General features: G+C 36.1%; 1 protein-coding gene across 1 annotated transcript in view; it reads left to right on the forward strand.

Moving 5' to 3' along the window:
- UCHL3 (ubiquitin C-terminal hydrolase L3) overlaps positions 1–11,313 on the forward strand; it is a 44,215-nt gene extending 32,902 nt beyond the window's left edge. Inside the window, exons 7-9 of the mRNA XM_024753915.1 lie at positions 5,635–5,710; positions 10,305–10,363; positions 11,104–11,313. Of these exons, the coding sequence (XP_024609683.1) occupies positions 5,635–5,710; positions 10,305–10,363; positions 11,104–11,187 (219 nt within the window). The 3' untranslated portion in view covers positions 11,188–11,313. The remainder of the gene's footprint in view (positions 1–5,634; positions 5,711–10,304; positions 10,364–11,103) is intronic.
- The last annotated feature ends 14,815 nt before the right edge of the window (positions 11,314–26,128 follow it).

Below are 26,128 nucleotides of genomic sequence, written 5' to 3' on the forward strand. Positions count from 1 at the left end.
AGGTAATTACAGTAACTATCTCATGGGTTACTGGGAGACCAAATGAATTAATACGTGTAAAGTGCTTAAAAGAGTGCCTGGCACAAAATAAGTGATACATATTTTAACCGTTTTTTTTCTTTTACTAAAAGATGGCTAATAATCCATGATAGTTTCCATTTAACTTTTCAACCTAAGTAAGAGGATAGTTTATGCATGGCATCAGCTTCTGAGGGATTTGTTTCACTCCTCTATATTTTGAAGTTGTTTTTTTCCTTAGTGTTTATTACTGCTAAGGAATTCTTTTTACTAGTGCCTGTTACCATACAGTTTTCTTTTACACATAATTCTTTGTATGTTTTGTATGTGTTACGTGTTTTCTGTGTGTGTGTGTTCTTTTTTTTAAAAAACAGTTTGATGTAATAATTCCACTTTAGTGACTTTTAAATAATTCCATGAGTCTGCGCTATACAAATGAGGGTAGTCTAGATGTGCACTTAACAGAAGCTATGGAATATAACCTGATACTTTGGTGATATATTTCCACCTCACGTACCTTTAACTAATATTCATTTACGATCCTTTTCTAAATTATGATTGATTAAAAATATTAGGCCATATAAATCCAAGTATGACCATATGGTGCTTTTAAGAATAACTGATCTCCCAGTAACGTGGTCTCAGTAAAATGTTCTCTTTTTTAATTATGTAGTCCTCTTCGCCATCCTCATCACAGCCTCATTCTAGCCACTGCAGAGCGAAGGCCTCATCATGGTGTCACCATGCATCCCTGCCCTGGGCCAAACGTAACCATGTAGGCCCTGCAAAGGCTACCAGTCCATCTCTCCGTCTTCGTCGCTGGCGACCCTTCTTACGCCTACCATCTTTGGGTCTCCATTCTGTTGTAAGTGTAGTCAATCTTCCATCTCTTCTTCCAGTGACAGGGGCAGTCCATTTTTTCCCTTAAACTTCTTCAGTCTTCAAAGCGCTTTTCTCTTGGTTCATCAACCATTAGCTTTTTCTCCCCCAGTAAGACTGCAAGCATACCTCTATGTTTTGCAGTCCAGCTTGACTCTCACCAGTGCCTTGGTGAACATCCATCTTTCCACTCCATATAACACCAACAGGTGCCTGCCTTTTGATGAGTGCTGATCGACATTCATGATAATGTTTAAGTTCCTGTCAGTTGTTAAAGTGAATATGTATTCTCTTACCCTTCATCTTTCCAATTTCATTTAGTTGACTCAGGTCAACAAATGCTGTGTACTGTCTGAGTTCTTTGCCATCTCTTACTTTATTTTTTTTTCACGTTTCTGAACATGACTTTAGTCTCTTGTCATGCTTTGGGGTTATTTTACTTACTCTATCCTTAATCTAAGCCTCCATGGTGTAGGGTGTTTCATCTAAGCTATTTTATTCCCTGAGGTGGCTCAGGTACTTGGTTTAATCTTGATCCAATCTTCCCTGCCTATTCAGTTTCTAAAGATCTTTTCTCAAGTAGGAGGTGACGATTTTTCTCCTTGTGAATTGATATAGACTTCCCACAAATTTTATAATTTCTCCTTTTTAAGTTGATAATATTAGCAAACTGTTAAAAAGTACATTTGTTCTTGTAATTGTGCTAATTACCTAATTACCTTAAATGTTGAGGTTGATGATGGAATTCTAATAATTCTCATAATTGAAATAAGATGCAGGATGGCAACTATAGTTCTTTTCTTTCTGATGTTTTAGAAAATTAATGGTAATGAATATAGCTTGGCAGAGCCTACCTAGAAATGCTACATCTGAAAGATTTGGTGTATGCCACACATTTATAAGAAACTTGACACTTCAGTAAATCATCGTGACTTTTGAAGCCAGAGGAAGTCTGATTACACATACTTTCATGCTTAAAAAAATTAAAAGTTGGTGTCAGACATTCTTTCCTTCCCCTTATTTACTCTTCTAGAGCTATTCTCAAACTATGAGGTGGAGTCTTGGCACTTTTCCTTAAACATCTGCTTCCACCAAATATCAGTATAGTCATCAAAATAGGCTTTCGTCCACAAACTGGTATCAACAAACTGGTGTCTCTCTATTTCATTATCCTCATTGGGTCACAACATGCGTCTGTCATATTTATCCATCTGATATTTATTGCTTCCCTGCTGTGCCATACGCTGGCACAGTAGGAGATGCAAGTGAATTAGATGATCAGAGTAAAACCGTAATTTTCTAAATTCTGACTTGGGCACAGTTGAATCCAAATAGGAATAAATTCCTTTGTACTTAAAAAATATTCTAAATATAAGTGAACATGTCATACAAATTGGCATTCTCAGTTTTATGTTTTTATGTAATATTGGTCTTTTCCCCATGTTAATTCCATTGCTTTATAGCTTCATAAGTGTTTTCATAGCCTAGTGGTTAAGAACATGGATTCCAGAATGACATTGCCTGGATTTGAAACCAGATTCTATCACTTACTAGCTTTGTGACCCAGAGCATGTTACTTAACACTTCTGTGCCTCAATTTTCTAGAGAGTACAATGGGTATAACTATATTACCTACCTCATATGGTTTATATAACAATTAATTGGTCAATTCTTATAAAGCACTTAGAACAGTGCCTGGTATATATTTAGCGCCACAATTATAAATTAACTTTAAACTGTTTTTTATAATTTGAAATTTTTATTTAGCATTTAGTTAATTTCTATCTAATTGATTTGTCACATCGTTTTTTTAATCCTTCAAGGTAATAAGTATGTTCTAAATTAAGAAACTTTGTAAAAAATAAGATATAAAAATGTAGGTAAAAATTAATCTGTAGCTTCTGGTTTTTGCCTTTTGTTAGTTATTGGTCACTTTTTGAAACAGAAGACATACTGGAATTTGCTTTTTTTTTTTTTTGCGGTACGCGGGCCTCTCACTGTCGTTGCCTCTCCTGTTGTGGGGCACAGGCTCCCGACGCGCAGGCACTGCGGCCATGGCTCACGAGCCCAGCCACTCTGCAGCATGTGGGACCTTCCTGGACCGGGGCATGAACCCGTGTCCCCTGCATCAGCAGGCGGACTCTCAACCACTGCGCCACCAGGGAAGCCCTGGAATTTGCTTTTTATGTATTGTTCTTGTTTTCAGTGGAATAATGTTTAAGCAATTGCATAATTATAGATTTCAGACTCTGACTAATTGAAGTTGACCAAAGGAAAAGGCTTGTAATAGGTGCTGAGGTCTTGCGGAAGGTTTAGAAATTTTGAGCATTTATAATAGTTTGAAGGATTTTCATGCCCTCTTTGGCGTTTTGTATTTTTAGTATGTACTTCTGGATAAAAGGTACAATGACTCACAATTTTGAGTCACTAGATTTAGTGACTTCTTACATTTGTAATAATGTAGTCTTAGTATTATAATAACACATAATGTTTATATGACACTTAACAGTTTACAAGTAGTTTCATGCATTTCGTTTAAACCTCAAAACAGATAAGAAACCCAGTGCTCACAGGGGTTGGGTACGTATTCAGGTCTCTGGTCTGGTTGTATTACTTTTATCTCTAGCATGGTTGTATTTACTGACAAAATGTAAAAACCAGAAGCTATTAGAGGTATTATTCTTAAGAAGAGATGGTGTTAAAATAAGTAATAATTTTAAAGACATAGTAGCTCAAAAGATTTTAAATATACTTTATATCCTATTGGAGAATTATCTTAAAATAAGTAAATCAAGCCCCTTTCCTAGTTGGATAAGGAATTTTTTGTAGTGTTCTTGTTATAGAATTGAATTTATAGTTTGTTGAATTGCCTAGATTTAACCTTGAAAAATTGGGTTCTCTCTGGTCATTGGGGAAATGGGGGTATTGGATTGAGTGATCACTAAAATCTTTGATTCTCTGACCAGTAAAATCAGGGAACTCGTTATCACTGTCTTTAAGTGTTTGAAGAAATATCATGTTCAAGAGGGATTAGACTTTTTTAAGATGATGGAAAATATTGGGAAACATTTTTTGCCTCAGTATGAGGGATAATTCTAACAAAACTGTCAAAATGGAATGGACTGCCTGAAAACCTAGTGGCAGTTCCCTGTTGTTTGCTGGGATACCACAAGATGGGGCTACAATAGACAGCAGTCTAGCATTGGAGCAACAGTCAAACTACGTAACTGTGATTCCTACCAACAGTGAAATTCTTTAGTTCTAAGTTGAATTTAGGAAGAGCTAGTTTGCCACAGCAATTTATGTTGCGTTGTTGCCATTCGTAATTCGAGGGCAATAATCCCTGAAGAGTAATATGAGGTTAGATGAGTCACTATCTGTAAATGCTTTACAGGCATCCAGTAAATCCAAGATAGTAATGTTTGTTCTGTTCCTTTCAATTTCTGCATCTGAAAACTTCGTATTACTTAAAACTTAAAATTATATAATTACTTGAGGGTGAAAAAATAGAAATTTTAGAGTTGATACTGTTGTGTTACTTACTGGATATTAAATAATATGAGATATAACTTGATTATGCCTCTTTAAAACTTTTGCCTCTAAAATCTGTACTTACATTTAACAGTGATTATATTTCATTTCAAACCATTTAGATTTGGTATATAGCTAACACATATTAGTGTTATCTGTGTAGTTACTATATATTGTAAACAGTGCCAGTTTATCATGTATTGACTTGCATAAGTTATTTGAATGTCTAAGAAATGTAGCACAAGTTGCTCATGCAAATTGAATTTGGCAAGCTAAAAAAACCTAGGTATAGTTTTAATATCAAATAGTTCACTGAGAAAACAAGAGAAAAATTGTAGGCTAAGTTAAATTTTACTTTAACTTGTTCAAGTTACTTTAACTTGTTCCCTTTTTCTCCTTTAATCTTTTGGGCTATTTTCCTGCTTCTCTTCGTTTTTTTTTTTTTTTTTGCGGTACGCGGGCTTCTCACTGCTGTGGCCTCTCCCGCTGCGGAGCACAGGCTCCAGACACGCAGGCTCAGCGGCCATGGCTCATGGGCCTAGCATGTGAGATCTTCCCGGACCAGGGCACGAACCCGCGTCCCCTGCATCAGCAGGCGGACTCTCAACCACTGCGCCACCAGGGAAGCCCTTCTCTTCGTTTTTAAACCTTTTGAATCTAGGATGAATAAAAATACTTATTTTATTCTAAGTCTATATTGCATTTTTTAAAAAATGAGATTAAGGTTACATCATTAAGGGAAGAACTCACTTTCTTGATGTCCTAAAATGTAACTTGCAAAGAGTTTTTTTAAACTCTGTTTATGCTATTATTAAACTTCTAAAAACTTCATTATTTCAAATTTCAGAAATTAGACAAATTAGTTCATGCATTCATTTCATTCAGCAAGTATACACTGTATACCTGCTATGTACCAGGTGTTGTGCTAGGTGCTGGGCTTCCAGAGTGAACAAAACTTTAGGTTAAAATCAATTGAGATTAAGAAAGGTGTGCCTTGAGTCAGTGTTTTCCTTGTTGATGGGCAAGCACATTTGTTATAAATGTAGGCATGTTCACTCTGTCCACTATATCAAAGATTAAGCCTTGAATTATATTGGATAAATATTTTTTCATGTCATTTGATATTATTTGTATGTGTTTACATGTAGTTGATTGATTTGTTTGACTACTAATATATATAATATGTATTTTCCCCTCCTATTCCAGGCACCAAATATAGATGAAAAAGTAGATCTTCATTTTATTGCATTAGTTCATGTAGATGGGCATCTCTATGAATTAGGTAAGAACTATTTTAATTTATCCTGGGGAAAGAAATAGTAAATGGGGAAATCTGTATTTATGATAAACATGACTGTTGATATTTATTGTGTTTACCTAAATTAATTGATTACCATATAACATTGAGTTGGCATAATGGAAGTTTTCCATTTAAAAATTTTTTCTAGAAAAAATAAATATGTTTTTGATGTTCAAGTAACTTATAATTCAAGAATTCCTGCATACCACCTTTGCATTTTAGCAAAGCAGGAAAATGCTTTGCTAAATCATTTAGGAGACTCCTGTAAATCACTTCAGCAGTCTTTACTAAATTTTTGAGTTGGTTATCATCAACATCTTGGATGAACGATCTCGATCCTGAAACTAGTTTTAAAACATAGCGTATTATTCATAATGACTAGTTTTTGTATTCAATAATGAGTATTACTAGTTTTCAGGCTTTTGTACTATCCCTTTGTATCACATCTGATTTTTAAAAAGACTTTACAGGAGTCTGTGTTTTCTGGCAACAGTTCCCTAAGGCATGTGTCAAAGTAGCCATGATTAATTACTTGGTATTTTGGCCTCTTCCTGCACTTACCTTTTAAAAGTTTAACTATAGGTGGACTACTTTAGTTTGTATTTGGAGGAGAGGATATTTTCATTGATAATTAAAGGATAATTAGAGGATAATTTTAGAGGATGATAACTCGAGGATAGTTTTAATTGATTCATTCAGGCAGAAGAAACTTTTATGATTCTTTCAAAATTGGTAGATAGTACTTATGAGTCCTTTTTGTCTTTCTCTCTGAGACCTTCTTTGATTAAAAAAGGCCGAATAAAGAAACAAAAAAGTGAAATCCTTTTCAATTTCTAGATACCATGATTTTTAGTCCTCTTTCTTCTCATTTGCTGTAAATATTAACTTTTCACTTTCATTTTCCTTAAAGACTGAAGAGTTCCAAAAGGACTCTGATTGTGACTGTAAATGTGGTCCATAAAATTTAGATGGATTTTATATTTGGAATATGGCAACAGAATCATACACTTCATTAAAAAGAAGTGGCTCTATTAAAGGGGACAAGAAAAGGAATGTACATCCCTGTGGGTCATCTACAATAGTAGAGTGATTTGAGTAGGAATCAAATAGTTGTCATCGGAGTATATAACAGACCTGCAGAGCAATTTGGAGCATATGCTTTGCTAATTCAGTCTCTAGCATCTACATAAAGATAAAATGTAATAGGGATTGGGGATTTCAAATGTCTGATTGCTGGAAGCTAGTTTCTGCTCTGAATTCTGAATAATAAAGAGTAACTAGTAGAAGTGGAAGTAAAGAGTGTGCTGAGACTTACAGACACATTCTGTTGACTTCAAGAAAGTAGATTTAGGAAAGGCCAGAGGAGTGATAAATATCCATAACCAGAGACTATAAAAGTAATGGTGACTTTCAGAATGGGAGACTTCATAATAGAGCAAACAATAACATCTAAAAGATATTCAGAAGAAAAACATCTCTGATCATCTCATGGGAAGGAATGAGTTGTCTAAAAACCTCAGTTTGACTGATTAGCTAGCTTTCTGAGCTCAGAGACTAAAAGGGCAATAGAAGGAAAGATGTGTATCCGGGATAGGCTACATATGCAGAATGGTTCTTTTTTGTAGCATGCCAAGATCAGCACCAAAGTATTTTAAAATTGGTTTGAACTAAGAACATCAGAAAAGAAAGGCAGAACTACTGAGGTCTTGTTTGGTTCAAGTATTCTTTAGCAGGAAGAATGATCGATGTTGCTGATAGAGAATTAGAGCCCTTTGAGGATTACATTCTCTAAATGAGTTTAAAGAATTTCAGAGTTCTAAAGAATAGCTGGAATCTTTGAGATGTTAGAGAGGACAGGGATGAATGCAAGACAAATGAAGATGGGCAGCTGCTGACTCACTCAAGGGGAATTGGTGGTAGCCCTGACGCAAATTCCTAATAAAGTTAAAAGGAATGTTGAGCAAGAGGAGTATTGAGTTAGTGCATAGAAAACAGTGGGTAAGGGAGCAGCATATGGTTTTTAAGAAAAAAGTCATTTCTGGGCTTCCCTGATGGCACAGTGGTTGAGAGTCTACCTGCCAATGCAGGGGACACGGGTTCGTGCCCTGGTCCGGGAGGATCCCCCATGCCGCGGAGTGGCTTGGCCTGTGAGCCATGGCGCGTCCGGAGCCTGTGCTCCGCAGCGGGAGAGGCCACAACAGTGAGAGGCCTGCGTACCACAAAAAAAAAAAAAAAGTCATTTCTAAATATCCTTGTTTTAAAAAACAAGGCTATATAATTATAGACGTGGTGCAAGGTAATTTCTACAGGACAATTGTATAACAAAGGGTAGTGGTAGTCTTTAATGTATTCATTCTACACCTAATTGTAAGGTTAGCTGAGGAAAGGGACTGAGTTATTCATCTTTCTATTCTCACCTCTTGTCCTTAGGGCTTCATGTAGTTCTTGGCATATGTCCTTTTGATGTGTCCCTGTCATTCTTTTGAGCACTTTCTAACTTTGTAGTAGAAAAACATTTCCTGGTTCATCCTTTGTTTTCCGCGCCCCAGCCCTGTGTTCAGCCACTTCTCCAAGGAGCCCTGGTTCCTTTTATTGGAAAATGATGATTAGAACCAAGACCTGGGTGCTAAGTGTATTCATTGCTATTAAGATATCATTACTTCTAGGCTTTCTCAGAGGACAGAGCTAGGAAATATTTGTCTGTATTATATACATAGACACATGTATGTGAATATCGATATACATGCACACACAATTACATCTGTTTTTCTATATATTAAAAAACATTTATTTACATCCACATTTATAATTCTAACCTAATAATATACAGTTTATTCTAGTGTTATCCATATTTGTGACTTCCTTTTCTGAACATGGGAAATCTAGCTCTCATTATCCTTCATTTCTTTTCCGATTTACGCATTCCCCTGGTATATAAACAAGCTCTTGACCACCCCAGCCCAAAGCTCTGTTCCAGACACACTGCTTCCCGCCCCGAGCTGGCCCACTGATCCTGGCCTGGTCCCAGACAAAGAGCAACAGCTCGCCAAAGTGTGTAGCTACCTTCTTCCTGGCATTGTGCAAACTCCACCTGCCTCAGCCTCCTTGAACTCTGCTCTTTCCCCTCAGTCTCCTAAGTGAGGCTGCTGTAGGCTGCTTGGGTTTTCCTTTCCGGCACTGGCAGATAAGTGGATATTACTGTTAGGCTTACTAACAATTCTGGGCTACCTGTTTCCCAGTCTATAAAACAATGGTTTCAGATATCTTGTCCAGGTCTTTAGTTGTTTCCGGTGGAAGGCCTAGTTCAGTACATTATTTCATTCTGGCTAGAGGTGGAAGTTACCTAATGTTATTCCTTGGCTTCCCACAATGAAGATAATCTAGCTTTCCTTTGTCACCCTCTTTACCTACCTCTCCCTCCCAATCACAAAATACATGGTTTACTTTTTCCTGTTCTTCCAGTGTTGTTATAGTTGTTTATATTCTTATGACTACAGAAATACTATTCTCAGATGAGCCATAGTCAATGTACTTTTCTTTTCAACTTTTTTATTTCTTCAGATTTCATAATTGTCCTGTTTTGCTTTTTGGTTTGGTTAATTTTCACTCATATTTTCTTTAAAAGTAGTATCCTTTAGTCCAGGTCTATCACTATGTATACATATTGATTCAAAACTTTTTATTATGTTTAGAAGCCATGAAATTACAGAGGGAGTTGTGTTTTATGGCTTGAACTTGATGTGCCACTTATAAAACATCTGAAATTATAGGCTTGTATAGAGAGTATCAGTTAACTTTGGGTTAGCAGGAGTTTATATAATTCTGGACTTTTTCGTTTTTCATAGTATTGAAAAAGTACTAGTTTATTCAAGGTGATACTGATTACTTTTGGTGATCAGTAAAATAATCCTAGGTGATTTAGATTGTTGCTCTGTACTCCTACCTTGGTACACAATTAGTAGTAGTAATATATAAACCTTGTAGTGGCTTCCTTTCATTGGTATAAACATGTCAGTCTTACTTAGGAGCCTTCATTAGAAGGCTTTAAAGTGAAGAAAGAAATTTTTTATATTTCTGATGGTCATAACTTTTGAAAAGCTGACATTAATTTTGCATATTCCTTTTAGGAAATTAAAGCCAATAGTATATATTTCTAATAATGTCTGTTTATGAAGATAATATAGGCTTTCAAACACGGAAACAAGGTTCTAAATAACTATTGGTGTTAAAAATATTCGTAAGTAGCATACTTAAAGTGTTTGTTTTAGGATATATTATTTTATCTTTTAACTTTTGCCTCACTGTGGGAAGAGGAAAATGGATGTTGAAAGTACATTATCCTGTCATTCTTAATTAAGGAGGACTAAAGAGATAGGATAACTAAATAGAATATGTGATTCTTGATTAGATCCCACATAAAACAAAACAACATGGATAAAGGATATTTCTGGGTGAATTGGAAAAATTTGTACGTGAAATACATGTTGTTAATTGTTTATAGTATTAAAAAGAAGAAAAAAAGTACATTATCCTATACAAACAACTAACCATTCACCTGTTCATGTATTTTCCACAGATGGACGGAAACCATTTCCAATTAACCATGGGGAAACTAGTGATGAAACTTTATTAGAGGTAACAATAAAACTTGTTGGCCCACCTTCAGTGTCATTAATGTTCTTGTTATCTTTAAAACATCTCTAAAGATAACTGGTATAGGACTTCCCTGGCAGTCCAGTGGTTAAGACTCCACACTTCCACTGCAGGGGGCAAAGGTTTGATCCCTGGTCAGGGAATTAAGATCCTGCATGCCACGTGGTATGGCAAAAATAAATAAAAGATAACTGGTATAACATTTTTCTGTATTTCTCCTTATCCTGGCTGTCTTGAGAAAATCCAAAAAGAAAAATTTGAACTAGCGTTAAAAATCTACAGCAAATAAAGAGGTTTGCAAAGCTCTTTGTGTGAACAAGTATCAAATTTGGAAAAAACAAGAATAGTATTGAAAGAGATGCACATCATATCCCATATTTCATTAAATCCAAGATACCATCATTTATATCTTGATCTTAGAGATTTTTAAATTTACAAACAAATTTTATGGCTTAGAATCAATAAAATATGTAATTTTCATGTTAAAAGTTTCTTAAAAGCATTTTAAGAAAGAACACTTAGCGGATCTTATACTTTCGTACTAATCAAATTAAACCACCAGCCATTCACTCTTCTAGTGTCCTTTAAGTTATTTTTTATTTGAGAAAAGAAGTCTGCAGTGTAAAATTAGTATGGATTAGGAAAACGTGAAACATTTATTTATCAGTTTTAAGTAAAACACATTTTTAAATTGAAAGATTATGTATCTTTTTTCCCTGTAGGATGCCATAGAAGTTTGCAAGAAGTTTATGGAACGTGACCCTGATGAACTGAGATTCAATGCCATTGCTCTTTCTTCAGCTTAGCTTGTCCAGAATGGAAACACCAAATACTGTACTATTTGCAACAAAATTAAATTTCTTCTGCTATACACTAACTCAAAAATTTTGATATTTTCATTAACTTGACTGATTAAACTTTATGTGAACTAAGCTTTGGCTTAATCTGTGTTTTATATTATTTTTGCCTCAAATTAAAGCTGCAGTTATTCCGTTTCTTTCTTATGAAGGATTTACCTTATTGGATGACTAGCTGTATCTTTCTTACTCTCTTTGAATTTCATGGGAGATTCTGTATTGGGACACTGGCACAATTTCCATCTGCATAGTATGAACATATATCATATATTTATTTAGCAAACATTTGGTTAGCATCTACTTTTAATGAGCTGAACACTGTTCTAGGCGCTGGAGTTACAGCAGTGAACACTGTGGGCAAGTTTCTTAGTCACGGAGCTTATGTTCTTGTGAGAATAGACAGATGATAAGCACATTAATAAGATACATACCAATAATGACTGCTATGCAGAAATTAAAGTCGGATTTGTGTTAGAGAGTGACTGAGTGGATACTTTAGATTTTTGTGGTTAGGGAAGGCTTCTGTGAGAGGTAACTTTGAAGTTGAGATCTGAATAGCGAAAAGTAGCCAGTCATAGAAATGGGAGAAGAGGGGAGAGTGGTGGGGAGAATAGAGGGAATAATTAATGCAGAGTCCCTAAAGTAGGCAAGTCTCACTGTGTTGTAGGACCAGAAAAAAAGGTTCATATGACCAGAGCGTTGAAAATAATGGGAAGATAACAAGAGATGAGGTCAGAGTAGGAGGGCTTAGTGATACAGGAATATGGGAAAAGGAATTTGGATTTATTGCAGGTGTGATGGTAAGCCATTGGAGTGTTTTAAGCAGGAGAGTGACCTGATTTGGTTTATAATTTTATATCACTGACTACTCTGTGGATAATATATTGGGGAGGGGGATAAGAATAGGGGTAGAGAGACGTGAGGAACCCACTGCTTTAGTTAAGAGACAGTGATGGCTAGGGTCTTAAAATTAGTAGTAATTTAGATTGAGGTATGTGAGTGAATTTGGGGTGTGTTTTGAAAAAGAAGGGGCTTCAGTTAAGTCTTAAAGGTGGAAGGCAGTGGAAAGGTGGAAGAGTATTTGAAGAGTTAACGTCAAAACACGGTTGGTGTGATGGTCCATCTTTTCAGGAGAATATTGGTTACACAGGTGTATACATTTAGCAAAACTCATTGAAATCTTCACTATATATACATTTTACCCCCCCAAAACAAAACAACAATAATAAAAAAAAAAAAAAAACAGAGCAGAGATGGGGTGGAATGAGTATAGCAGAAGACCAGATTGGTCCAGAATGAAGTTCTGAACCCGTAGAATTGAATGTAGATGTTTTATACGTGCTTCACTGAGTTAGGGTGGATTCCTGAGGCTGCAACATGAAATAAGTGGTATTTTAAGAATCTAAAAAAGAGGGACTTCCTTGGTGGTCCAGTGGTTAAGACTCTGTGCTCCCAACGCGGGGGGCGTGGGTTCGATCCCTGGTCAGGGAACTAAGATCCTGCGTGCCACATGGCACAGCCAAAAAAAAAAAGAATCTAAAAAAGTGGAGATATATATATATATATATATATATGTATAACTGATTCACTTTGCTGTACAGCAGAAACTAACAGAACATTGTAAACCAGCTATACTCCACTAAAAATTAATTTTAAAAAAGAAATGGTCAGTAACTTGATGCAGGTGTTAACCCTTTGGTAATTATTTTGCAATATGTAAATGCATTAAATAAATTGTACACCTTAAAAAAAAGTTGAATAAATTAGCTGTTTGTTATTTAAAGTGTGGTTACATCAGTATTACTTGGGGAACTTGTTAGAAATGAAGAATTTCAGACCCCACCTTTTACCTACTGAATCAGAATCTGTGTTTTCAGCAAGATCCCTGAGTGATTCATATTAAGTCTGGGAAGCACTGGATTAGAAAAAATAGACTATGATGAGGTCACTTTGGACCTATCTGAAGAGGGCCTGAATGAAGTGTTGGCAATTGGGATGAAGAAATAATCTGAAACAATGCTGTAAATGGATAGTATATAGAGATGATGCTTTGGCATGCCAATAACAACAAAGTGTTCGCGTTTTTTGTTACATTGTTTGCATTTTGTCCTCAAATTTATCTTGTGTATCATCTTAAATATTTTAAACATTCCTAAGCAGTGTTCTGCCTGTTGCCTTGCTGGATTTCTCCTACATAATTTCTTTTTTTTTCTTTTATAAATTTATTTATTTTTGTCTGCATTGGGTCTTTGTTGCTGCACACGGGCTTTCTCTAGTTGCGGCGAGCGGGGGCTACTCTTCGTTGCGGTGCATTGGCTTCTCATTGCGGCGGCTTCTCTCGTTGCAGAGCACGGGCTCTAGGCGCGCAGGCTCAGTAGTTGTGGCGCCTGAGCTTAGTTGCTCCACGGCGTGTGGGATCTTCCCGGACCAGGGCTCGAACCCATGTCCCCCGCATTGGCAGGCGGATTCTTAACCACTGCGCCACCAGGGAAGTCCCATAATTTCTTAATAGATTCTTAATCAGTGACATGTTAGCAAGAATTTACATAGTTTCTCAAAGTTTTCTAGGTTGAGTACTATTAAAAAAATTTTTTTTTATTGAGGTATATTTGATTTACAATATTAGTTTTAGGTGTACAACATAGTGATTCAAAATTGTTATGGATTGTACTCCATTTAAAATTATTATAAAATATTGGCCGTATTTCATGTGCTGTACAATATATCCTTGTCGGTTATTTATTTTACACATAGTAGTTTGTATCTCTTAATCCTATACCCCTATTTTGCCCTTCCTCCCTTCCCTCTCCCTACTCCCCACTGGTAACCACTAGTTTGTTCTGTATATCTGTGAGTGTATTTCTGTTTTGTTATATTCATGCCTTTGTTTTATTTTTTTAGATTCCACATATAAGTGATAACGAACAGTATTTGTTTTTCTCTGCCTGACATTTCACTAAGCATAACACCCTCTAGGTCTATCCATGTTGTTGCAAATGGCAAAATGTCACTCTTTATGGCTGGGGAATATTCCATTGTATATATACCACATCTTCTTTATCCATTAATCTGTTGATATACACTTTGGTTGCTTTCATATCTTGGCAATTGTAAATAATGCTGCTATGAACATTGGGGTTCATTTATCTTTTGAATTAGTGTCTTTGTTTTCTTCAGGAAAACTACACCCAGGAATGCAGTTGCTGGATCATATGGCAGTTCTATTTTTAGTTTTTTGAGGAGCCTCCATACTATTTTCCCCAGTGTCTGCACCAATTTACATTTCCCACCAAGTATATGAGGGTTTCTTTTTCTCCACATCCTCACTAACATAGATTATTTGTGGTCTTTTTGATGATAGCCATTCTAAGAGACATGAGGTGATACCTCATTGTGGTTTTGATTTGCATTTCCCTGATGATAAGCAACGTTGAGCATCTTTTCATGTGCCTGTTGTCCATTTGTATGTCAAGTTCTGGGTCATTTCTGTATGTTGCTGTTAAGGACCATAATATGTTTTGGGGAAATGGGACTGACTAAAATGAAACTTTAAATTTTTTCTTGGTGGACTTTTGAGAGCTGACTAAACATCACCTTTCAGCAGGTGTAATTATTTGCTTTAAATTACTGAAACAGAGGAGCATTTATAAACTCTATAATATTTAACCCCTAATATATTGTGTTCATTTGTGACTAAAACAGAAATTATCTGTATTTTATGGTGAATCAAACTTTAATATATCTTAAATGCAAACGATCTTTAATTCTGTAAAAGTTATTTAAACAAAGATCTGATTTAAATTTAATTTCCATCTTAGATTTGTGTACAGTATTTATTAGGTAAGCTTTATAATTGGGTTGTGTATAACATAAACCTGCTTATTTCATGTAATGAAAATATAGTTTAAGAGGTTTTTAGCCATTAATGTTTTTTTAAATAAATTTATTTTATTTTATTTATTTTTGGCTGCGTTGGGTCTTCGTTGCTGCGTGTGAGATATTCTCTGGTTGTAGTGAGCGGGGGCTACTCTTCATTGTGGTGCGCAGTCTTCTCGTTGCGGTGGCTTCTCTTGTTGCGGAGCACGGGCTCTAGGCATGCGGGCTCAGTGGTTGTGGCACATGGGTTCAGTAGTTGTGGCTCACAGGCTCTAGAGCGCAGGCTCAGTAGTTGTGGCGCACAGGCTTAGTTGCCCCGCAGCATGTGGGATCTTTCCGGACCGGGGCTCGAACCCGTGTCCCCTGCACCACTGTGCCACCAGGGAAGCCCCTAGCCATTAATATTTGACTACTACTATAGTTTTCAAAAGAAGCATCTATAGGCTTAAGATTCCTATATTGATGCTTATAAGAAAATTGCAAAGAGGCATATTTTCATTACCTTTTAAAAACTTCTATTTATAGAAACTTATTTCTTTTAGGGAAAGTTTACATACATGTATATAGGTGTATTTACACCCACGCATGCATATATATATGCATGCGTGGGTGTATATACATTATCTGGAAATTAATATGTATGTACATATGCATATATGTGCATGTATATATATGTACATACACATTCATACCTTGAATAGGAAAATAACTTTGGTCTAAATTCTCTGCATATTATTAAAATCCCTGACTGAAGTTAAAGTAAAACCAGTTTGAAAAGTGTGTAATCATTGTGAAGGTTTTTAGAGATAATTTAGATGGATTTGTACGCATATAAAGTTTAATAATGTTTTAATCTTACAGAATTCTCTCTTAAAATGAGGTTCCTTGTGCTCTCAACAGAATTACTACCAAAAACCAAGTGTGGAATACACTGAGTTTTCAGATAGCAGAAAATAAGTTTTGTCACTGCCTTTGTTCCTTTTGATTTCAAATTTTGACCGCTTACAAGCATAAACTATTGTGATTTGGAAGATTCAGTTTCCTAAGGGCATTTTTTTTCTTGGTGCCAATGGTGTCAGTAGATGAGACCAGTCCACCATGCCTTAGTTTCACATAAATTCTTACTTGTTTTGCTTTTCTATAAAAGTTATTCTAAACCTTTCTCTTGATTTCTTCGTTTAGGATAGTGGTTCTGAACCTGTCTGTTGCTTCCACCTGATAGGTGAGAGTCCCCAGTATGACATTACTACAGTCCAAGCCTAGATATTATAAGGGAGGCTATGTAGACAACAAGGGCTATATAGATTATGAGCATTAATTTCTTGTCTAATTGATAGGATGGTTGGAAATCCCTGGTTTAGGGGCACTGAATGTACATAATCCATACTAAAAGCTATTTTGCAAAATGAATTATTTAAAATAATTTAAAATGCATAGAAATATGTAATAAAGCTGTTCTAATCTATGAGACAGATATGAGTGTAAATTGAATTAAAATAAAAATCCATATGGTCAAGAATAAATCCCAAATGATATGAGTGACACATTTTAGTTCATTTAAAACTCTGCCCTTTATCAACATGTAAACATAGTTGGTATTTAAATAACAGTAATTATGCTAATAACATTATGCTAAAACATAAACATTGTTTATGTTGCATTGCCTACTGAGAGTTTAACTACCTATGGTTGAAGAATGACAAAAGATGGCTTTTGAATTTTCCTTAGGGCTCAGTAGTAGGAAGTTATTTTCCTTTATTCTGCCCTGAATACTAAGTATTTGAAGGCAGACATTCCTCCCATCCTCCACCACCACTGGTAGAAGTATACACATTTGATAATAGTGTATACAGTTAATGGGAATGTTACATTGTTTATATATATATATTTTTACCACTGAAACCAAAACATATTTCATGGTCTGGGTATAATTTAAAAGAAACATGAAGAACTGATTTCTTTTATAAACAAAATGCACATGCCTTAAATAGTTCTTCATTTTAATATGATAATATTTGCTCTCATAGCTGTATTCTGGTATGGCTTAATAATCAGCTACATACGAAGTATTTGAGATAACAGTACAGTAGTACAGATTTTATTTTAAGAACCTTAGAAAATGTGACTTGTGGGCAAAATAAACACAGAAAGAATGTTTAAAGGGAACTATTCACCTTACTGTTTTAGTTTTTACTATGCTTTTTTCCATTTTCAGAACCCATGTATCTCATTTGCTACAAGTATTCCAGTGGAGGCTCTTAATTTCCCAAGGCTAGTAGCCGTCTACTGTTTACTTACTGTGCATGGAATGCCTAGAGAAAGTGACTTCTATAGCTAAATTAATAAAGCATAGGAGAGAAAATGCTTAGGCCAATTTATTCATATCCCTCCAATATTAATTCTATAGTTTATAGCTATGTAGATATTAAGAATTTGTTGAGCAGTTAACCTGGTTTAAAATGGGATCCAGTTATTCTCAAACTTTTCCATCTCAGGAACCCGTTAACACTCTTAAAAATTATTGAGGAGCCCAGAGAACCTTTATAGGTTATATTTGTCGATCTGTAAGTATTAAAAATTTATGCAAATTTTAAGAATTTTTATGAATTCATTTAAAAGTAAAAATAAACCCATTACAAGTTAAAAAATAACATTTTAATTAAAATAACTTTTAAAATTTAGTGAGAAGAGTAGCACTGTTTCACATTTAACAAAATGCAAAATCTCTTTAATATCTGACTTATTGAAGACAGCTAGAGTCTCCTTTCTGATAATGAAAAGTGCTTGCTGAAGTTGGCAATTTAGGGAGTCGGTGGTGATCTATGTCAAAACAATTTGAAGACAGTCATTGGAGGACAAAGTCAGTGTCTTTTGCACAGCATTTTATCCTCAGAGTCTGGTACAGTGCTTGGTACATAGTAGGGCCCAGATGATATTCAGTAGGTGATTGAACTATACTGCATTGGGTTGAGATGTGAATAGAGGGTGAAGATACGGATTCAGGGAGCACAGACACCACCTTCAAGCCACTTGGTTGAGAACAGGAGAGAAATTACATCATGAATGGATTCAGAGCAGGATCAGAAAGGTCTTTTAAAAGAGTGTTTCTTTGTGAGGAAACAAAAACAAAAACAGCGGAGAGAAACTGAGGACACAGGAAAGAAAAGGGATGACAGGGGGACCTACGGAGGGTGGGGATGGGTAAGATATGTATCATCTAGCAAAGCATTTCATATTTTAATGAGCATATGAGATCCTAGATCTAGTTAAAATGCAGATTCTGAAACGGTGTATTTCTAACTAGCACCCAGGCTGCTGGTCTGAGGACCTCACTATGAGTAGGGAGATTCTAGAACCCAGCTGAAGAGGTGAACCTTGGAGGAGTAGATACCTCTTCCATTGAATTGGGAGATATTTGCTGATGGAACTTTTTTTTTTTTGGCGGTACGCGGGCCTCTCACTGTTGTGGCCTCTCCCGTTGCAGAGCACAGGCTCTGGACGCGCAGGCTCAGCGGCCATGGCTCACGGGCCCAGCCACTCCGCGGCATGTGGGATCTTCCCGGACCGGGGCACGAACCCGTGTCCCCTGCATCGGCAGGCGGACTCTCAACCACTGCGCCACCAGGGAAGCCCCTGATGGAACTTTTTTAAGAGAGAATTTTTTTTCTCTAATATCCAGTTAGTACCCTTTTCCTTTCTAAATACCCTTTCTAGTAATTTAGAATTTCAGTGTTCCCACAATGCTTGATTGATAGCATGATACTGAGGTTATGACATAAGATATAGTGATTTTACTATTTTAAAGAAGAGACATTATTAGGATCACTAACAATTGTCTAAATGTCATTGCATCATAAACAGAGCTCAGACTTTGGTGTTAGACATGGTTTGATTCTTGGCTCTGACTCTGAGTGGTTTTGGGCTATTAACACCTTAAGTAAAAGTACTTTCATGCAGGTTGTTTTGTGAGAATTACAGATGTAGTACATAAAAGCCAGCACACAAAAAGTGGTGTCTATCGTTACCACAATCACTCCACAAGTGCAATAAGCTGTATTGAATGTAATTTCAAACTTTGTTTCATGAATCATCAGATTCATCTAATTTTTAAAAATGATTTAAATAAGAAGGTGGAATGAACAGATAACATTTCATTTCTATGCACAAGAGAACTGTGCATGTTTCTTCTAGAATTCGGACATGGTTTAACTTAAAAAAAATCTCAAAATAGCTCCAGTTAGCAGACATGCAATTTTAGCAAGGATGATTGGAATTTCGGCCTTTCCTGTAATACTATTATATCCAAGCAATCCAAGCATACTGCTCATTAGAAAACATTTTTATCTGAATCTTTTACTCTTGGGGGCCAAGAATGCTGTTTTTCTTTTTTATAGCTATGTTTATGGAATGTAAATCACCCTGAGCAATTATTTTGACATTTCAAGTTATTATAACTACTCATTCTTCATTTATAGCTATTTGAATTTTGACAAATTTCAATACAGTGACAAAACAAGGTCAGGTACATTCAGTATAAGGTTATGGTGTACACCTATTTTAATTTGTTAGATCTACTATGAAGAAAATGAGGATATACAATATTTCACTTTTTACAGTTGGACTTCCTATACTAAGAACAGACCTCTGAGCTCTGGGAATTTTGAGGCAACTGATCATTGCCCAGTGTCTGGGTATGTGTGGGCTTGCTGTATCTCAGGGAGGGAGTCAGCAGCACAGAAGGTAATAGTCCCTTGACTACTTCTATATTGTTGCTTTGAAAACAGCAAGGCAGAATGTCCTCATTTGGCTTTCTTAAGGAAACACATGCAGACGGCAGACAGGAGCTCAGTAGAAGGTTAAGAAATAAATACTGCAATTGAGATAAAAATTAAGTCAATATTCCAGACTATTCCCAGGCACATTTTACCTGAACTTTTATTGCCAGTAGTCACAGTATTGCAAATAATTAGCTCTGTCTTATCTAGTTTATAATCATTGTTGATCTCTTGCACTGGTAGAATATGTGCAGATGGCGGGAGATATTAATATAGCATAAAGCATATTGTAATTTGTAGCGTGCTTTCACATACAAGGTGATGAGGGCATGCAGAAATGTCAGCCAAGCTACTTGAAGCCAGTTGTAGTTTAGGTTTGCGGGCCCAGTGTTATTAAGATCCTGCTGGACTTTGCTTTGAAAAGATTTTCTCATTCTTCTTCTAAATCTTATAATTGTTAAATACTACCGTCATAATTCATGCTCCTATTCTAATCATGCTTTTAAGAGCTTTAAGAATTCTAAGCCCAGGGATCCCTTCAAAAAGACCTGACTAGGGCTTCCCTGGTGGCGCAGTGGTTGAGAGTCCGCCTGCCGATGCAGGGGACACGGGTTTGTGCCCTGGTCCAGGAAGATCCCACGTGCCGCGGAGCGGCTGGGCCCGTGGGCCATGGCCGCTGAGCCTGCTCGTCCGGAGCCTGTTCTCCGCGGCGGGAGAGGCCACAGCAGTGAGAGGCCCGCGTACCAGAAAAAAAGAAAAAAAAAAGGACCTGACTAGAAATGGATACTTATGGTGGGTGCCATGCTGATTTACAACAACTATCCTAACCTGACATTAGATCGATTCAACAGATACAGCAATAAACATGGAGTATACTGATGTCTGATTCTGTAAAATTTAGTTATGCACAAGAAGAGTTTCTTTTCTCTACTGCATTGGCTGATTATATCAGGATACCAATTAAAAGAAGATCTGAAAATTAATAACTCCTGCTTTTGATTTAACATCCAATAAACTTTTCTCTGGCCATAATGGCTTAAAGAACTGAGCACTTCCTTGGCAAAGAATTTTTCTGGCATGAAATATTACTGTAAAAATTTTTTTGTTGTATAACAAAATGAAAGGTTAATTTTACATTGCACTTATTTTGCAAATGATATGAAATTTCTACAAGCCACTAGAAGAGCAAAAATAATTTTAAGTGTCTCTAAAATTTGAATTAAAGTAAAAATATTCTTAGTATTTTATCGGGTACATATTTGTGTTTGACTTTTTTGGGACAAGCACTTGTGTATCTTGGTGTCTCTGCTAGCTAGTATAGTGCCTTGGAGACTCAGCAAATGTTTGTTGTTGCTCAATAAATATATGCTGATTAGTTAATTTTCATTTTTCCCCATGTTAATGGTTTAGCTCTCCTAGTCATGAATTTTTATGCAGATATAAATTTGGAGATTAAAAGAAATTCTGGAAGGACTATTCCTATTAAGGTAAAAATTTTCTCTAATTTCTAAGCCAGAACCAGAAAAGTCAAAGCATTTTTTGAATAATTAAATTGGTAATTTATTGTAGGTGTTGTCAAATAAAATTTTTCTTTCAAAATGATGAAAACCTAGGCTATTGAAGCTTATCAATTTAGGTTTGTTTTTTGTCTTTTTTTAGAAGGAAGTTAAGAGTGGCTTTATTATTAACAGTAAAGTAGACACCAGGATAATACGAAACATAAAAAACAGAAACAGAGAGGAACATTACATAATAACAAAAGAGTCTATCCATCCAGAAGACATAGCAATCCTAAATGCTTGCACCAAAAACTAGACTTCAAAATATGAAAAGCAAAAAATGATGAAATTGAAAGCAGAAATAGACACATCAAGGCCCCTTAATTTAGATTTATATTTAAATATGTTATAGGAAGATAAAAATTATTGAAAATTTGGCCATGGTATAATTATTAATAAGATTTTAGAAAGTGAAATGATGGGTAAATAACATTCTTCTGGCCTATTCCACCACTAGGAGAATAAAGTCAGTTCATAAATGCATATGATACCCAGGTGTCTCTTGGGTATTCCTGAATCTTTGATCTTTTGGAGTTACATCTCCTTTAATTTTCAAATAGAATTCCTTGAATGACTATTCTAGCTTCCCCAAATATCTCCAAGGATTTTTAAGAGCACATGTATCTCTAGCCTTCTCTGGTTCAATTGTATGCTTCTGCTGAATTGTCAATTTCTGTTTCAGTCTTTCAACTATGACAGACACCGATCTTTCCCAGGTAGCACTTTGCCTCATGTAGGACATTACCGTACCCTTCAAAGCACCACTAACATAAAGCTGCGTATCCAACTTTACCAAAGGTCTCCATACTTAGGAGAGAATTAGAATATAACAATGTCCACCACTACCTTAAATCTATACTTTGAATATAACTATATCTCGAATCTAAGGCAAAAGAGTTAAACCTTTTGCAGGTATATCCAGCTTCCTAGCTATTCTGCCCTACATCAGAGTCCACCCTGTACTTGTTTGTTGGAGAAAACACCTTTCATAAATATTTCACAGGGCCAACTTCCATCCTACTTTAAGAATATTCCACTCACTACCTACAGGAATTGGTTTCTCTCTAGGACTCATTAGACGTCCTTAGACACAAGAATGCACACAAGGGGACTTCCCTGGTGACGCAGTGGTTAAGCAACCGCCTGCCAATGCAGGGGACACAGGTTCAAGCCCTAGTCCGGGAAGATCCCACATGCCGCAGAGCAACTAAGCCTGTGCGCCACAACTACTGAGCCTGTGCTCTAGAGCCCGCGAGCCACAACTACTGAGCCCACGTGCCACAACTACTGAAGCCCACGTGCCTAGAGCCTGTGCTCCACAACAAGAGAAGCCACCACAATGAGAAGCCCACACACCGCAATGAAGAGTGGCCCCTGCTCACCGCAACTAGAGAAAGCTCGCGTGCAGCAATGAAGACCCAATGCAGCCAAAAATAAATAAATAAATAAATAAATATTTAAAAATTGCTGTTGTTTAAAATAAATAAACAAACTGACCCATACATTCAAGGAAATCCCTTTGCTTTGTTTCATAAAGAACCTTCTGAAGGAGGTGGGACCAAAGCTGGCCTCTTCTGTGGTTACTTCCAATCCTTGAGGGAACACCTGACTCTCCTCTGTGTAGACTATTTCATGGCTGTGCTGGAACTCTGAATAGACAAAGGCTTCAGTTCTTTCTTTTTTCTTTTTCTTTTTTTAAAGGTAGAATATTTATTTATTTATTTAGGCTGTGCTGGGTCTTAGTTGCAGCACTTGGAATCTTCATTGCACATGCGGACTTCTTAGTTGTGGCATGTGGACTCTTAGTTGCAGCATGCATGTGAGATCTAGTTCCCCGACCAGGAATGAACCCTGGGCTCCCTGCATTGGGAACGCAGGGTCTTACCCACTGGACCACCAAGGAAGTCCCAAGGGGTTCATTTCATAGCTGTTTTGTAAGGTCTCTTCACTCTGCATGATGGTGAGCATGAGATGTGCTAGAGATCACTCTGATCTCACTACTGATGCCCAGACAACTACTAGGGCTAAATCTAGGAGCACAACTTAGGTCTCTTATTCCCCAGGCCAGTCCATTTTGTAGTTTTGGTAACCTTTCCTTTTTGAAGCTAATATTTTTTCGATATCCACCCACTATTCACAGAATAGGAAGAATGAAGGGGTTATTTTTAAAAATGTAGTTTGAATTTTTAGAAGTTTCTTATAATATATGGGTGTTTCCTCTCTGCAAAAATAAAATGAAATCTTTTTTACTTCAAAATATAAATAAAAGTGGCTATTACAATTCTAAGTTAATAACACAGTAAATGCTGTGCTTAATTTTTCTTCCTGTTTTTTTTTAGCAGAACAAGTTGAACAGACAGTAATGTTGTTGGTCTTTTCAAGTAAACTTAATGAGAGGTCAGGTAGAACTTCTGTGCCAAAACATAAAAACACTAAGAAAGAAAATGTTTTAGAGAAAACAGGGCTTGACTATTCTTATCTTTGATTATTATTACTAAATATATCCTTTTAGGGAAAATACAGAGTTCATTTTACTCATTTCACTAGGTTGCAGGAAGAGAAGCTTAGTAAACAGACATTCTCTCTTTCTTCTTACCCAGAAGCCCCAATAGTTTATTTTAAAGATAATTTTAGGGTAAGTCCTTTTGATCTTACTGCTATCACTTAGAGAATTATAGTGTGGTTTTGCAAATCTGGCTAGAATGCAGGACCTTAACAACAAACAAACCCCAACAAAAACCAAAGTCTTAGATTCTCTGTTAAATCATTTGAGTTCAACGATAGGAAACTCTTGTACATGCCGAAAAAATGAAACAAAACAAAAAACCCCAAAGCCTTCAGATCTTTACAGTAGGAAGAAAATAACCAACTACTCTTCAAATTATGGGGTTGGTCCCATGTTTTGAAAGTTACCATCTCTACTGGTCTCTTAATGAGCTGTCTGTGCACACAGGGGAAAGGTCAATAAGAACCAAGGGCTTCTATCTAGACTATCCCATCTCCTCTAGCAGATTCAGAAGACGTGTTTAGGACCCCTGCCTTTATCCACTGGGCAAAGCACTCATTATCGTCATCTTAAGGCTGTACTGAAAACTTCCTCAGTATTTGTCTGCCTTTTGGGGGAGTGGTATAATACAGGATTCACCTAGAATATTTTCCCTTTCTGCTTCCTGCACATCCACATTCCTCCCTCTTACCTTCATTTCTTAAATATTGTCCGTAACATTGTGGCTACTTTTTACTCCCTGGCTTCCATTTCCAAATCTAGGGTTAAACTTACCTTTCTGAATATCATTATGTAAGTACTGACAACATCCGTAATCCTTTAATTACCAACACTGAAGGATGTATTTTTGTGGGCAAAGATGGGATAATCAGAATTTTATCATTATATATTTATTTATTTCTTCTGTTTACGTGAACTTTGATTTTTTTCCAGTTTTATTGAGACATATAACATATATTGACATATAACGTTGTGTAAGCTTAAGGTGTACAACGTGATGAATTGATGTGCGTGTAATTGCGAAATGATGACCACAATAAGGTTAGTTAACACTTCCATCACCTTACATAATTACCATTTCTTCTTTTTTGGGGTTATAACACTTAAGTTATACTCTTGGTAACTTTCAAGTATATAATAAAGTATTGTTAACTATAGTTACCATGTTGTACATTAGATCCCCAGAACTTATTCATCTTAAATCTGGAAGTTTGTACCCTTTGACCATCTTTCCATTTCCACCAGTCCCTGCCCCTGGCAATCACCATTCTAGTCTCTATTTCTATGAGTTTGGTATTTTAAGATTTTATATATATATATGTATAACATATGTGTATATTTTCTTTATCCATTTATCCATTGATAGACACTTTGGTTATTTCCATGGCTTGGCTATTGTGAACGTTGCTGCAATGGATATGGGGTTGCAGATACCTCTTCAAGATACTGACTTCATTTCCTTCAAATATACATTCAGAAATGGAATTACTGGATTACATGATAGTTCAATTTTTAATTTTTTGAGGAATCACCATACTATTTTCCGTATTAGCTGTATCAATTTACATTCCCACCAACAGCGCACAGGGTTCCCTTTTCCCAGCATTCTTGCCAACACTTATCTCTTGTCTGATGATAGCCATTCTAACAGGTGTAGGATGATATCTCATTGTGATTTTGATATGCATTTCCCTGATGATTAGTGACACTGAGCATCTTTTCATGTGCCTGTTGGCCATTTGTACGTCTTCTTTAGAAAAATGTCTATTTTTTAAATCAGATTTTTGTGTGTGCTGTTGAGTTGTATGAATTCCTTATATATTTCAAATATTAACCTCTTATCAAATAGACGGTTTGCAAATACTTTTTCCATCTTCATTCTGTAGATTACCTTTTCATTTGGTTGACTGTTTCCTTTGCTGTGCAGAAGGTTTTTAGTTTGATGTAGTCCCCCTCGCTTATTTTTGCTTTTGTTGCCTGTACTTCCGGTGTCATCCAAAAATCTTTGTCAAGACCAGTGTCAAGCAGCTTTCTCCCTATTTTTTTTCTAGGAGTTTTATGGTTTCAAGTATTACAATTAATTTATTTCCTGTTAGTTTCTGTCAACGGTATAAATTAAGGGTCCAATATCATTCTTTAGCATGTGAATATCCGGTTTTCCCAACACCATTTAC

The sequence above is a fragment of the Neophocaena asiaeorientalis genome, unplaced genomic scaffold (assembly GCF_003031525.2).
Source record: "Neophocaena asiaeorientalis asiaeorientalis breed wild unplaced genomic scaffold, Neophocaena_asiaeorientalis_V1.1 scaffold212, whole genome shotgun sequence".
In the NCBI taxonomy this organism is placed as follows: domain Eukaryota; kingdom Metazoa; phylum Chordata; class Mammalia; order Artiodactyla; family Phocoenidae; genus Neophocaena; species Neophocaena asiaeorientalis.